This window comes from Oryctolagus cuniculus, assembly GCF_964237555.1.
Source record: "Oryctolagus cuniculus chromosome 17 unlocalized genomic scaffold, mOryCun1.1 SUPER_17_unloc_2, whole genome shotgun sequence".
Lineage (NCBI taxonomy): Eukaryota > Metazoa > Chordata > Mammalia > Lagomorpha > Leporidae > Oryctolagus > Oryctolagus cuniculus.
Window position 1 is genome coordinate 1,232,488 of NW_027208203.1, and position 13,362 is coordinate 1,245,849.

General features: G+C 41.7%; 1 protein-coding gene across 1 annotated transcript in view; it reads right to left on the minus strand.

Moving 5' to 3' along the window:
- Nucleotides 1–13,362, minus strand: part of LOC138842971 (caytaxin-like) — a 54,831-nt gene that overhangs the window by 40,478 nt on the left and 991 nt on the right. The window contains exon 2 of the mRNA XM_051840063.2: nt 3,709–3,748. Within this exon, the coding sequence (XP_051696023.2) occupies nt 3,709–3,730 (22 nt within the window). The 5' untranslated portion in view covers nt 3,731–3,748. The remainder of the gene's footprint in view (nt 1–3,708; nt 3,749–13,362) is intronic.

Sequence of the window (13,362 nt, forward strand, 5' to 3'; positions counted from 1 at the left end):
TATTTGAAAGGCAGAGTTACAAAGAGAGAGAAAGAGAAAGAGAGAGAGAGATCCCATTCACTGCTGGTTCACTCTCTAAATGGCCACAATAGCTGGGACTGGGACTGGGAAAGACAGAAGCCAGGAGCTTCATCTGGACCTCCCACATGGGTGTAGGGGGCCAGGCACTTGGGCCATCTTCCACTGCTTTCCCAGGTGCATGAGCAAGGTGCTGGATCAGAGGTGGAGCAGCAGGTCATAAACTGGTGGCCATATGAGATACCAGTGTTGGCGGTGGCAACATATCCTATGATGCCAAAACATTAACCCTCAGAGCTGCATCATAACCCCGCCTCCCCACACATATACACACACATGGGCATCCCTTGATAGCAAAAGACAAGATTGATACCATACAGGCTCTTCAAGCTTCTGTTACCCTGCAAGCATGTAGGGGTGAACTGACCCCAAACATTCCAGGCACCAGTTGGCAAGATTCATGGATGACATGGTGTATAACTGTGACTTCAGAAACACAGGCATGGCATGCAGTGGAGGCACTGGGCTGGCCTCCTGATGCACTTGCATATGATGCAGATAGTTCTGAGGCATCAGGTCCAGAAGTGATGATAAAACTGGATGGAACAGGAGCTACAGTCTTAGACACAGTGAGCAGCAGTCCAGAGAAGTAACTTCCTTGGAAAACAGCTGAAAACCATTCATGTTAAGCCTCATATATGCTTGGAGGGATATTATGGACCTTTGGCTGGTTTATTGGCTATTCTAAAGGGACATGTGGGAGACAACAAATCCCCACATCAGAGGCTGAGGATAAAGCATGAAAAAAAAGGTAGAAGCACAAGAATGGGTCTAATAAAGGACCTTCTGCTATTGAGTGGGTTATCTCCCTTGTTGGAGGGCACAGGGATGTGAACTTCTATGCATAATCTAAGATCAGGAGATAGGGACAGACTGAGCTTCTAGATCAGCCATGAGCCCCTGGACCTCATTTCAACAAGATTTCTGGATGACTACTGGTTCATCAATGGGAATTTCAGTCCTGCAAGGGATACATAGCAAAAGTAATTCTCTTGGACACATTCCTCCCTTGATGTATTTAAGGAAATGTGTGAAAATACTGAATGAATATTTAAAGGCATGTATATAACTTCATAAATACCTCTATACTTTGAAAAATAATGTTGTGGGGCTGCGCTCTGGTGTAGTGGGTACTGTTGCCACCTATAGGGCTGGCATCCCATATGGGTGCCAGTTCAAGTCCTGGCTGCTCCACTTCTAATGCAACTTTGCCTGCTCCCAAGTGGTTGGGCCCCTACACCCTCATGGGAGACCTGGATGAAACTCCTGGCTCCTGGATTCTACCTGACCCAGCCCTGGCTGTTCCGGCAACCTGGGGAATAAAACAGCAGATAAAGATCTACCTCTACCCTCTACCCTCTACCTCTACCTCTCCTTCTCTGTAGCACTGCCTTTCAAATACATAAACCTTTTTTAAAAGAGAAAAAAGATAAAGTTGTTTCTTACTTGTAAAGCACTATCTTTCCTTCCAGGATGTTTCCCTCTCAAAGGAAGGAGGAAGTCAGGACTACCTTTAATTTACAAATGTGTACACCACAAACACATAAAAACATATGTATCCTAGAAATAAATCCTAATAGAAACCAATCCATAATACCCAGGTACATGACTTTCACAATACGGTGGACATACATAACTAATATACACAGCCCTCAAGGAGTTCATACAAAATCAGACACAGACACACTCATGCTCTTCACATAGGGGCCATTGAGCTCTCCTCTTCTGTTCTGGAAAGCATGGGGGTCAGAAACACCCGGAAAGACCCTTTTCTGATATTTCCATTCACCAGGGATGTCACCAATCACCATGGGCATGTCAGTGCATCAACATCAGTGGAGAATTGGCCTCTCTTTCCTAAGAAACCATGGCCACTCATTTTTAGAAGGAATACCCACAGTTTGAAAAACTCATGGTACTCAAAGACTTTGGGGTCAACAAGGGTAGGTGAAGGCTTGCCTCTAACCCAATTTGTTCACTCATTCAGTGATTCTGGTGAGATTATCTTGTAGGTAGTATACCTAGGCACCAGGTCAGAGAGCACAAGGCTGGAGGGATGGTCCTAACACAGGGCAACCAAAATGGGGTTCCTTGGGGACTTCTCAGAGCTCAGCACATGGCACAGGCCTGAAGGCTACACACTCAGTGAAAGCCACTTCTGGTCCAAGCAGCATGTCCTAGAAAGACTGCCCAGGAGAACTACAGGGCCAGCTCACTGACTGTCTTGGAAACACCTGGAGTCCACATGCTATATGCTCCCCCACCTTTGGAAAGGCACTCAGGATCCATGGCTGGTTACCACCCCTTTCTGACAATACTTCACATGAAATATACTCCTCACCAGGTCAGAGGCTGGATGTCTGGCCTGAAAGCCCTGGTGGAAAGTATAAGTAGAGTGTCTAATTTAGGGTCCACCAATCCTAGGCCAAGACACTTGGCAAAACTGTTGGAGGTGTGTGCACATATAAATTGCCCGTGGACAAAGCCAGGAGTCAGGACCATGGGTCAACCCTAGTCCCCTGTTCATTAACCTTTCCTTGCTTCAACAATGACAGGTGGAAACTCACATCATGTCCATAACAAAAGTTAAAACTAGACAAATCCACATTATAGACACATCTGTAAATGTGTATACGTATTGAACAAACCTCTGAGGAAGCGTACATAATTGTGTATATATTCATATTTGTCTACAAAACACAGTCAATTGTTCCTTTAACTGTGGAGCTGTATGGGATGATATGACATTGCAGATGGGAAAAATTTACTACTGTCAATATTTCTAGAACTGTAGACATTCAAAAATACATGCAAACATATATGTCTCCAAAATGAGAAACAAAAAAAAAGGAATCCAAGAATCTTAAATCCACATAACAAGACAATGTACAAATACAAATAACTATACACAAAACACTGGGGAACACAACCTGACAAACATAGACACATGCATAATGTATATAGACTATTTGTCCAGGAGGCATTGGGTCCTCTACACCTCACTGGCAAGCTTGGAGCATAAGACACCTGGAGACCCTTCACTGCCAATTCCAGGGGCCCTTAGTGCATACCAATCACCAGGGCCTTTCCACCAAAATAGCCTTGACAACAAGAATCTGAATCTTATTGGGGAGATGGTCACTCTTTCCACCAAAGAACACATCCTTTGATTCAGCCATGAGCCTGAGTGACTCAGAGTCCAACATAACTAAAGTTAGGCCTCTCTGTGGAGAATTTTCCCACACAGAGAGCTATGTTCTGACTTGGAGCTAGTCCTTGTAGGCCTGAGCTCTGGTGACATAGGCTGGTGGCACAGGTCTGCCATGTCATAGAGCCCTGACGAAACCTTAGGACTTCCAAGGATCTCCTTGGATGTTTATGGCCCCCATGGCTTCCATTACAGGAAGGGAGATGGTCAGCCAAGGGCTCCAATGACCTCAACCCAGCCAGGGTTCCACACTTCTGGCCCATGATGGGCAGCTTCTGTTCTGTATGCTATTCATAGCTAAAATAATGTTCTTGGAGAAATATACACTTTAAAATATGCATAAACATTGAACAAACTCCTAAAGATACATACTTAACTCTCTATTTGTACCACTCTATAAACATAGGAAATGGTTCCTTTACCTGTATAGTTGTATTCTTGCATCTAGGATGCTTCAACTCCCTAGGAGAAAAGAGTACATTAGCACCATTATTTCTTTCTTTTTTTTTGACAGGCAGAGTGGACAGTGAAAGAGGGAAACAGAGAGAAAGGTCTTCCTTTTGCCATTGGTTCACCCTCCAATGGCCGCCATGGCCGGTGCACTGCAGCCGGCGCATCACGCTGATCCGATGGCAGGAGCCAGGTACATATCCTGGTCTCCCATGAGGTGCAGGGCCCAAGCACTTGGGCCATCCTCCACTGCACTCCCTGGCCATAGCAGAGAGCTGGCCTGGAAGAGGGGCAACCGGGACAGAATCTGGCGCCCCGACCGGGACTAGAACCTGGTGTGCTGGCGCCGCAAGGTGGAAGATTAGCCTAGTGAGCCACAGCACCGGCCCACCATTATTTCTTTAAATGTATATAAACACAAATGCATACAAACATGTATACCACAGGAATAAGTAAAATAGGCAAACATCAGATTCCACATGCATGAGTAGAACAAGAACGTGAATATATACAAATAACTTAGATATACAACACAGTAAAGCACACACAAACACACACATACACACATTTACTTCCTTGGTCTAGTGGCCATTTGGCTGTCCACTCCAGTATAGGAAATCTTGAGGGCATACAAACCCAGGAAATCCCTTCACTGACATGTCCATGGGAGCCTGGCAACACCAAGCCCAGGGACATGTCATTAAACAACCTATGGCAAATGTAGCTCACTGGGGAGCTGACTACTCTTTCCAAAGATGTCCACTAGGAAGAAAAGCCATCTTTTGGTTAAATCAAAGAGCTTAGAATCTCAAGTGCCAATGGGTCTGGCAGGGATGGACCTCTACCTTAAGAGCATTCCCTCACATTGTGTTCTCACTTCATGGAGATAGTACATATAGAAATTATACAACATGGCACCAGGATGGACAACCCTTCCAGTATGGGATTTCAAGGAGGATATATGGGGAATTACAAAAGCCAAGGAAAGCCTCAGACTCTGAACAAAATGCCTGATTACAGAGCTGGCTCTGCCTAGAACTCCTTTGTCCTAGAGAGGCCAATGTAGCTACCTGGAGGACTGGCTCACTGACTCACTGAGAAACAACTAGAAATCATGTATCTTAGGCCTCCCACATTGAAACCGTAGGACTCCCAGCACCAGCAGGATCCTGGCATTCTGGACTGCAGAAGGGTATTCAGGAGTAAAACAAAGCCTAGAGGACAAAAAGGAAATGGCAGATGACCATGACCACATGAAGTTTAAACATAATACACAAGCAGCATTAAGTCAAGTCTAGTACCTGCTGACACTAACTGATGGAATAAATAAAGGGGAGAGTGATCCAACATGGGAAGCGAGATACTCAGCAGACTCATAGAATGGCAGATGTCCTAAATAGCACTCTGGCCTCAGAATCAGCCCTAAAGGCATTCGGATCTGGCTGAAAAGCCCATGAGAGTATTTCAGGCATGGAAAGCCAAGACACTCTGGCAAAAGATCTCTGCGAGTGAGATCCCAGTGGAAAGAACAGGTCTTCAAAGAAGGAGGTACCTTTCTCTGAAGGGAGGAGAAAACCTCCACTTTGACTATGACCTTGTCTAAACAAGATAAGAATCGGAGAACTCAGAGGGCTTCCATAGCCTTGGAAACTCATGACTGGAGCATAGGGAGACTACTGATGCCATAGACAGGAGTGTCAATTGGTAAAGTCAACAACAGGAGTCACTGTGCACTTACTCCTCATGTAGGATCTCTGTCCTTAATGTGCTGTGTATTGAGATTTAATGCTATAACGAGTACTCAAACAATATATTTCACTTTGTGTTTCTATGGGGGTGCAAACTGTTGAAATCTTTACTTAATGTATACTAAACTGATCCTCTGTTAAAAAGAAAGAAAGAAAGAAAGAAAGAAAGAGAGAGAGAGAGAGAGAGAGAGAAAGAAAGAAAGAAAGAAAGAAAGAAAGAAAGAAAGAAAGAAAGAAATTATCAACTCCCAACTTGACTCTCACTGGGATTAAACATGACAATAGGTCTGATCTGATTTCATCATCATTTAAAAAAAATCATCTATTGGCCGGCGCCGCGGCTCACTAGGCTAATCCTCCGCCTAGCGGCGCTGGCACACCGGGTTCTAGTCCCGGTTGGGGCGCCGGATTCTGTCCCGGTTGCCCCTCTTCCAGGCCAGCTCTCTGCTGTGGCCAGGGAGTGCAGTGGAGGATGGCCCAGGTGCTTGGGCCCTGCACCCCATGGGAGACCAGGAAAAACACCTGGCTCCTGGCTCCTGCCATCGGATCAGCGCGGTGCACCGGCCGCAGTGCGCTGGCCGCGACGGCCATTGGAGGGTGAACCAATGGCAAAAGGAAGACCTTTCTCTCTGTCTGTGTCTCTCTCTCTCACTGTCCACTCTGCCTGTCAAAAAAAATCATCTATTATTTTTCACTTTATGTTTCTGTGTGGGAGCAAATTGTTGAAATCCTTACTTAATGTATACTAAGCTGATCTTCTGTATATTAAGATAATCAAAAATGAATCTTGATGTGAATGGAAGGGGAGAGGGAGTGGGAAAGGGGAGGGTAGTGGGTGGGAGGGACAGTATGTGGGGGAAGCCATTGTAATCCATAAATCGTACTTTGGAAATTTATATTCATTAAATAAAAGTTAAAAAAATAGCCAATGCTATAGGAATCATCTTGTGAATGTGCATAAGCAAAGGATGTTGTCTGCCCATTATGTGGTGCCCTAGAAACAAATGCGATTTCTGTGTTTCTTTAGAGAAATGTTTAAAGAATACTAGCTTCAGCATAAACCTACAATAATAAGAAAATCCGAGAGATGAGGACTTCAGGCATTCAGTGAGAGAAGGCACCTTAAATAAATTCCAGTATGTCCATAAACAATACTCTGGATCTGTAGTTCATTTGTGCTTTAATGAGGAAATCATGGGTGATGAACATGGAAAAAGCAAGTTACATAATTTCCCCTGATTTAAAAATGGTATGCACATTTATTTTTAAAAAGTCACATGTGGACAAGCAAAGGCACTGAAGTAACTGAAGCAATTTCAAGAAATAGGAATTAAGTGCCTTTCATGTCAACACTTTCTATTGACTAATAAAGCCCACATAGTATTCTCAAAAGGATAGACACATTGGTCAATGCAGAACAGACACTCATCAAGTATGACCATACATTTCCACTTATAATCTACACACATAACCACAAACCAGTGCTGAGGATGGCATATCTCCAAAGTCACATAGGATGTGCAAGACCACCACAATCTAAAACTACTTTCAAAGAATATATACATGTGGCAAAATACACCTTATTTCACTACAAAGCATATGAAAATATAAACACTAAATGCCATCTATGTCATGTCTTCACACTTGACTCAATCAAATACACCCACACTGTCCAAATTTACAATGCCCGGAGCCCCAGATATAACATTTCCTCAAGTAAATAATCTTCCTTGTTTCATTACTCCCATCATTTTCATTACTACATGTTTTTTCTATAGTAGAAGCTCATTTGGGAACAGGATAGACAGTTTAGCCACCTGAAGCCAATAATATAGCATATGTAGGACCTTTGGTGATTTACTATTTTTGTACTTCACCTGGAAGTGTTTTATCAATTTTTGGAGCCACTAATTTCATCATAACAGTTAACATTAAGTCACTTACTATATCCAAATACCAAGCACCACTATTATTTATAGTTATAATCCTCCTAGGACTGGCATTGTCACACAGCAGCTTAAAGCCCCAGCCTGAAGAACTGGCATACCATATGGGCACTGGTTTGAGTCCCAGTTTCTCCACTTCCAATCCAACTCCCTTTAATGCATCTGGGAAGGCAGAAGAGGATGACTCAAGTCCTTAGGCCCCTGTACCCACATGGGAGACCCAGAAGAAGCTCCTGGCTCTGGAATTTGGATCAGCTCAGCTCCAGTCATTGTGGCCATTTGATGAGTGAACCAAAGGATGGAAGACCTCTCATTCTCTCAGTCTCTACTTCTCTCTGTAACTATGCCTTTCAAGTAAATAAAATAAATCTTTAAAAAAAGAAAGGACTGGCACTGTGGCAAGTGGGCAAAGTCACTGCCTGTACTTCCAGCATCTCATATGGGCACCAGTTCGAGTCCCAGCTGTTCCACTTCTGATCCAGCTCTAAGCTATGGCCTGGGAAGGCAGTGAAAGATGGCCCAGGTCTTGGAATCTTTCACCTGCACTGAACACCTGGAAGAGGCTCCTGGCACCTTGCTTTGCACTAGTGCAACTCCAACTTGGCCATTTGGAGAGTGAACCAGTAGATGGAAGACATTTATTCTCTGTCTCTCCCTCTATCTATAACTCTGCCCTCAAATAAATAAAATATTTTAAAAACAATATAAAAAAAACACAAAGGAACAACTGGAGCACCTTATAACCCTTCCTTGTTAAAATATAAATAAAAATATTACGTAACATTGTCATGGCTTATTTATAGATTTAAATCTTTTATATCCTATGGCATATCCATTTCAACTACCATTCCAAGATGCTACATCATCCATTATAGAAAAAAACAACTACACTCTCATAACTACACACTAATAATTTTATTCTTAACTAGTTCTTGAATTCCTTACATTATTCCACCTGTGTTAACAACCAAATTAGCCCATAAGAAGAGCTACAGATGCCCAAGAAACAGATTTAATTGTCTTTTATTATTTATATTTTATTATTCAAATATTAATTGCTCATTCATATTTACAAATTATATACATAGGATAGATGAAATTAACAACCCCTCTTAACCATAAAAGATACAAGACACCAACAATACTGAAGCTCTGAATATACAGATATGAGGGCTTAACCATGGGCTCTTTATAAAATGCATACAAGATTTGAAACCAGGAGAATTATTATTGCATACAGTAGATAACAGAGTTGTCATAAAAAATAGAAATACCAATCCATATATTACTTTCATCTGAAGATGGCTTACACCCATAAGCTGACACACTATTTGATCTAAAAACAAATTCCATCCCAAGATGCTTGCATGAAGCAACCTTCACATCTACTCCACTTGGTCTATACTATGACAATACTCTGACATGTGTGAGTCCATATCTCCATGTCTTCAATCCAGGGCCACTAAAACACTTTGAAAACTGACAAATATCTGTGTTACATCTTTATGAATCTAGGTAACATCAATTTAATATTGAATGCAAAATATTTCTGTAATGAAATGCCACAGACGCACCAATATAATGAATTAATATGATCTCAATCAAATTAACAGTATTTATTTATCCAACTAAAATTCTAAATACACAACCCACAAACCCACATCAAAATATATTGAATCACCAAAGATTAAATTCCATAATAAACAAAATGAATAAAAGAGTATTCACCTTTTTTGTTATTCCCACAATAACAGGATTACACACTGTAATTATCATCTTATCCCCTAACATTTTATTCCCATCTCCCATCTGCCCAGCTAACAATCAATTCATCTACCTTCAACAGTGATTGGTTGGAACAGAATAGAAACACCGGAGATCAATCCAAACATCTATAACCAACTCATATTCGACAAAGGACCTAAAACCAACCCCTGGAACAAGGACAGCCTCTTCAACAAACGGTGCTGGGAAAACTGGATGTCCACATGTCGAAGTATGAAGCAAGACCTCTACCTTACACCTTATACAAAAATCCACTTAACATGGATCAAAGAACTAGAGATGCACCATGACACCATGAAACTAATTGAGAGCATAGGGGAAACCCTTCAAGATATTGGAACAGGCGAAGAATGCCTGGAGACGACCCCAGAGGCATGAGTAATCAAAGATAAATTAAACAAATGGGATTACCTCAAATCAAAGAGTTTCTTTACAGCAAAGGAAACAGTCAGGAAAGTGAAGAGGCAACCAACAGAATGGGAGATGTTATTCACAAACTACACAACAGATAAAGGATTAACAACTAGAATCTATAAAATGATCAAAAAACACCACAGAATCAAAACAAAGAACCCAATAAAAAATGGGCCAAGGACCTTAAAAGACATTTTTCAAAAGAGGAAATCCAAATGGCCAACAGGCACATGAAAAAATGCTCAGGATCCCTAGCCATCAAGGAAATGCAGATCAAAACCATAATGAGGTTTCACCTCACCCCGGTTAGAATGGCTCACATACAGAAATCTACCAACAACAGATGCTGGCGAGGATGTGGGGAAAAAGGGACACTAACCCACTGTTGGTGGGAATGCAAACTGGTCAAGCCACTATGGAAGTCAGTCTGGAGATTCCTCAGAAACCTGAATATAGCACTACCACAGGACCCAGCCATCCCACTCCTTGGAATTTACCCAAATGGAATTAAAGGGGAGAAAAAAAGAGCCATTTGCCCCTCAATATTTGCTGCAGCTCAATTCACAATAGCTAAAACATGGAATCAACCTAAATGTCCATCAATGGATGACTGGATAAAGAAACTATGGGATATGTACTCTATGGAACACTATACAGCAGTAAAAAACAATGAAATCCGGGCATTTACAACAAAAAGGAGGAATCTGGAAAACATCATGCTGAGTGAAATAAGCCAGTCCAAAATGGACAAATATCATATGTTCTCTCTGATCGATGGCAACTAAATGAGCCTCTAAAACGATACCCATTGAAGTGAAATGGACACTATGAGAGACAATGACATGATCAGCCCTTGTCTAGACTGTTGAGGAACAACTTACTATTTTATTCCTTTTAGTATTTTTGTTGTTGTTGCTCTGTTTGTTCTACATAAGACCACTGGTTGAGCTCTGTAATCAATGCACAATCATTCTTGGGCGTTTAAAATTAACAGAAAAGTGATCTCTGTTAAACATGGGAGTGGGAAGATGTATAAGTCGGCACATGCTCACTCGGACTTGCCTCCAATGGTGAAACGAGAGATGTGCCAGGGGATTTCAACTCAATCTTATCAAGGAGGCAGGTACCAATGCCAGCACACTTGGTAAAGTGATAAGTATAAGTACACAACCGATCAAAAAGATAGGGTAAGTGTGGAAGAGATATCACAAATAAGACCAGTGTAAACAAATAATGAAGGATAGAATTAAAAGGGAGAGAATGACCCTGCGGGGGAAGCACGACACACAGCAGACTCATAGAATGGCAAACACCCAAAACAGCACTCCTGCCTCAGAATCAACCCTTGGGACATTTGGATCTGGCTAAAAAGTCCATGAGAGTCTCACAAGCATAGAAAGCCATTACATGATGGCAAAAAACAATCTAAATGAAAGATCCTGGTGAACAAGACCCCAGCAGAAGGAGCAGGCCATCAAGGAGAGAGGCGCCTTTCTCTGAAGGGAGGAAGGAACCTCCACTGTGATATGGCCTTACTAAACAAGTTCAGAGTTGGTGAACTCAAGGGGCTTCCATAGCCTAGACAGCTCATAGCAAGAGTCTCGGGTGATCGCTGATGTCATAAATAAGAGTGCCATTTGTTAAGTCAACAATGGGAGTCACTGGGTACATGATCCCCATGTAGGATCTCTGTCCTTAATGTGTTTTACTATGAAACTTAAAAACAACACTACTAGTCAAACAATACCCTATACCTTGTGCGGTTGTGTGAGTGCAGCCTATTGAAATCCTTGCTTAGTATATACGAAGTTGATCTTCTGTATATTAAGGTAATTGAAAATGAAACTCGATAAAGGGGGGGATGGGAGAGGGAGTGGGAGAACGGAGGAGGGCCGGGGGAGTGAGGGAGGTTGGGGGGAAGCCACAACAATACAAAAGTTGCACTTTGTAAATTCACATTTATTAAATAAAAAAAAGAAAAAAAAAACAGTAAAAAACAGTGATTGTTACAACTCATTCTTAAATAACAATCCATAGCACTGAAAGACAAACCAGGTCTCTAGAATCAATCTCATATTCTGTGATTCAAAAAATTGACTAAGACAGTTACATTGTACATGCTCACACACAACTCAATTACTTATTAGCACTAGCTTTCACTCCTCAAGCAGAAGCAGTAATTACTGGCCTCTGCCCTAAAATAAAAGCATCATTAGCCATTTCCTCCCTCAAGATGCATCTTTGATAGTAGTTATTGAAAGTATTTGCCTATTTATTAAGCATTAGCCCTAGCCATCCAATTAACATTGATAAAAAGAAGCAAAAATGTCCCTATATGATCTTCAACTATGATTACCAGAAGCCCATGTAGAGGCCTCTATTGCCAAGTCAATATTCTAGGAGGCTATGGCATAATATGAGCCACTACAATCTTAGATCCCTTAAACAGACTACAGAGCCTATTCACTTTTGAGGATCCCTATGAGGAAAATCATAACAAGCTCCATCTCGCTCTGTCAAACACATCTGGAATCACTAATCACTTTTTCATTAGTGAGCCACATTAACATTGATAATTGTGAGAGTTCTTATTCAAACATCATGAAAATTTACAAGATCTACAGCTCTAACACTGGCCCATGGCCTAATAACATCAATATTATTTTGTCTTGCAAACTCTATCACAGGTAAACTTCACTCTGGCCAAGGACTACAAAACAATTTCACCTCTAGCAGCAGCATGATGAACCCTTAGCAAACCTAACTCACTCAGCCTCAGGGCCAATCATTAATTTAATCAGGTGGCTCTTCACATAGTCATCATTCTCATGGTCCAAACTTACTACCATCCTAACAGAGACTAACCGGTGAATTAACACTGAACTCCGTCTACCTCCTAATCACAACACCACAAGGAAAATTTATATATCATATCAATAATATCCCTCTTTGATTCACATCAAGAAATAACTCATTCTTCATCACCTTCTTCCCTACTATCACCCAATCCTCAAATCATTTTAGGACACATACTTTTTTTTTAAAGATTTTATTTATTTTGAGAGGTAGAGTTACAGACAGTGAGAGGAACAGAGAGAAAGGTCTTCCGTCCATGGTTCATTCCCCAAATGGCTGCAATGGCCAGAGCTTCACCGATCCAAAGCCAGGAGCCAGGTGCTTCTTCCTGGTCTGCCATATGGGTGCAGGGGCCCAAAGACTTGGGCCATCCTCTACTGCTTTCTCATGCCACAGCAGAGAGCTGGATTGGAAGAGGAGCAGCCAGGACTAGAACCAGCGCCCATATGGGATGCCGGTTCTTTAGGCGGAGGATTAACCTACTGCACCAGCGCGCCAGCCCCAGGGCACATACATTTTAAACAGAGTTTAAAGACAACATTAGGTTATGAATGTAAAAACAGAAACTTAAGTTTCCTTATTCACTAAAGTATGCAAAAACCACTAACTCATGCTCGGAAATATAATACGACTTGCTTAATTTATAAAGGATAGAAATAATCCATTGGTTTTAGGAACCAAGAAATTAGTGTAACTCCAACTAAAACTAATCTATTTTCTTCCTCTATAACTTGACTAATTATAGTAACAGGCACCAATATTTATGAGGAAATTGCTTTTTAAATCTCTAATGTGCCTATTTAATTTTATTTGAGAAACAGGGCCACATTCCTATCTGCTAGTTCACTACCAACATGTGTGGTGCCAAAAATTCCAC